Source organism: Penaeus vannamei, chromosome 38, assembly GCF_042767895.1.
Source record: "Penaeus vannamei isolate JL-2024 chromosome 38, ASM4276789v1, whole genome shotgun sequence".
Classification (NCBI taxonomy): domain Eukaryota; kingdom Metazoa; phylum Arthropoda; class Malacostraca; order Decapoda; family Penaeidae; genus Penaeus; species Penaeus vannamei.
In genome coordinates, this window is record NC_091586.1 from 5510592 (window position 1) to 5513091 (window position 2500).

Below are 2500 nucleotides of genomic sequence, written 5' to 3' on the forward strand. Positions count from 1 at the left end.
TGGTTTCCTTTACTCTGTCTTTTCAACCTTTTCCTTTTCTCTCTCCTCGCCTTATCCCTTACCTTTACTACTCCCTTGCCTCACTCCTCCTTCACTTTCCCCCCCCTTTCCTCTTCCCTCTCCCTCACCTCACTTACCCCTCCTTCCCCTAACCCACCACCCTCATCCCCCCACCCCAACCCACCAAACCTCACCCCCCCCCAACCAATCAAACAAATCCCCTCCCCCCCATCCCTTTACCCCACCCCCAGCAACGAGTCATCAGACAAGTCACGTGACACGTTCTCGTAAATCGCGAGGTGACACGACCTAACAATCCGAGCGCCGGCATTGACTCGTTATAAATAATGATGTATGAGCGATTCCTCTGTTGCCTGCAGATGTGCCCGTGTTTGCTCCTTCTTTGATGAATGCTGAGTTCTTTTTTTTGTTTTTCTCTCTCTCTCTCTCTCTCTCTCTCTCTCTCTCGCTCCCTCTCCCTCTTTCTGTCTGTCTCTCTCTATCTATCTATCTATCTATCTATCTATCTCTCTCTCTCTCTCTCGCTATCTCTGTCTGTCTCTCTCTCTCTCTCACTCATTCACCTCTCTCTCTCTCTCTCTCTGTCTCTCTCTCACTCACTCACGCTCTCTCTCTCTCTCTCTCTCTCTCTCTCTCTCTCTCTCTCTCTCTCTCTCTCTCTCTCTCTCCCTCCCTCCCTCTCTCTCTCTCTCTCTCTCTCTCTCTCTCTCTCTCTCTCTCTCTCTCTCTCTCTCTCTCTCTCTCTCTCTCTCTCTCTCTCCCTCTCTCTCTCTCTCTCTCTCTCTCTCTCTCTCTCTCTCTCTTTCTGGGGGGGGTGTGGGGGAAGGGGTGTTTTAGCTATTTATTGCGATTGTGTGTGCGACTGTAAGGGTGTGGTTGTGAGTTTGAGTGTTGGTGTTTGTGAACTTGTATGTGAGTGTGAGTAGGTGTTTGTGAGTGTAAGTGCGTTTATGAGTGAGCGTATGTGTGTGTGTGTGTTTCTTTGTGTGTGTGTGTGTAATTAGCATCCATTGATTACACATGCTTCAGAGTTGAAATAAATATACTTGTGTGGAAACAAACACCGAGAAGTTAAATCCGGAGCCTTTTTTCACACTTTCCCTCACAGAAAAAAAAAATGCCTCCTTTTGTTGACTGAGAGCGCAAACAGGGGCGCCATAGGACACCCCTAAATGGACAATTATAAATGGATAATAAATGATAATAACAATAAATATCAATAGATAGATAAAACACCCCTTCCCCCCACCACCCCTCCCCTTGTCCTTGTTTTGTCTTGTTCATTCCTATTTAGAATACAAGACCTCAAGTATACGGTTGTTTGTGGTTCCCGGTAAAGAAAGAAAGATTTAAAAAATAATGATAATAATAACAATACCAAAAAATGCATACCTTGAAAATTATCATAATTCATTGCATTTTGAAAATACATATACATCTCTCTATTTTTTCTCAAGATATAAAAATATGCTATGCTTTTCTTGGAGTGTTCTTTCTTCTCTTCAACTCGTGCATATTCGCCATAAACAAAAGAAGGAAGACACCAATAAAACACACAGAAATAATGATGGATAGATAGTACTGGTGAATAAATAAAATCGCCAAGATAGATATTTCATTGGTATGTCTGATTTAGAATTCACGTCTGATCAAAGACATAGCTTTTGTTCAAGGACAGACCGTGATCCGAATAAATAAGAGGACAAAGAAGAAGAAAAGAAATAGAGATAGAAAGAAAGGATAGAAGCCAGTATTGACCCGGGCGGATTGCTGGGACGCCTGTGCTTCTGGTATGTGGGGGGGGGCGGAGGTCAAAGCAAAAAGAGGGGGAGGGGGTGGGGGGGGGCGAAGGGAAGAGGAAAAAGTCGACAAGCTTATCTGTGTCTCGCAGAGAAGGTAGCTTTCTGTCTCTCTGTCTCTCTCTCTCTTTCTCTCTTGGTTTCTCTGTCTCTGTTTCTTTCTCTCAGTATCGCTCTCCGTCTCCCTCTCCTCTCCCTCACCCTCACCCCCATCTCCCCTCCCCCCTCACCTTGATCCCCCCATCCCCCCAATCCCTCCCTCTCCCTTCCCTCCCACCCCCGCCCTCTCTCTCTCTCTAAAACACGAACCGACACCCAGCCACCGCGATAAGCATGCAGTTCGAAGAAAACATCTGAGGTAACTATAAACACTTAACTAACTAGAAATAACTAGAATAAATTAAATAAATTAAATAACTAGATAATAAATTAAATAACTAGATATACTTAACACAGGCCGGGCCACTCCCGTGAAGAGGCCCGGGCGAGGCATGACTTCGCAAATCTAACTGAACTGAACCTTACCTGACGGTGGGCGTGGGTGTCCCGGAGGCGACGCAGGGCAGCACCACCGTCCCGCCTTCAGACACGGTCACAGATCTCCTCTTCTCTTGGATGACGGGGCGGGACACGTCGCCGGGTTCTGTGGGCGGGGGAGAAGGAAGCCGTTAGTGGATGGA

The 2500-nt window shown here is 46.3% G+C and overlaps 1 protein-coding gene across 1 annotated transcript in view; it reads right to left on the minus strand.

Annotated features, from left to right (window-relative positions):
* The window catches only part of LOC138859731 (cell adhesion molecule Dscam2-like), a 131126-nt gene that overhangs the window by 22755 nt on the left and 105871 nt on the right, over positions 1-2500 (minus strand). The window contains exon 6 of the mRNA XM_070115706.1: positions 2346-2463. Within this exon, the coding sequence (XP_069971807.1) occupies positions 2346-2463 (118 nt within the window). The remainder of the gene's footprint in view (positions 1-2345; positions 2464-2500) is intronic.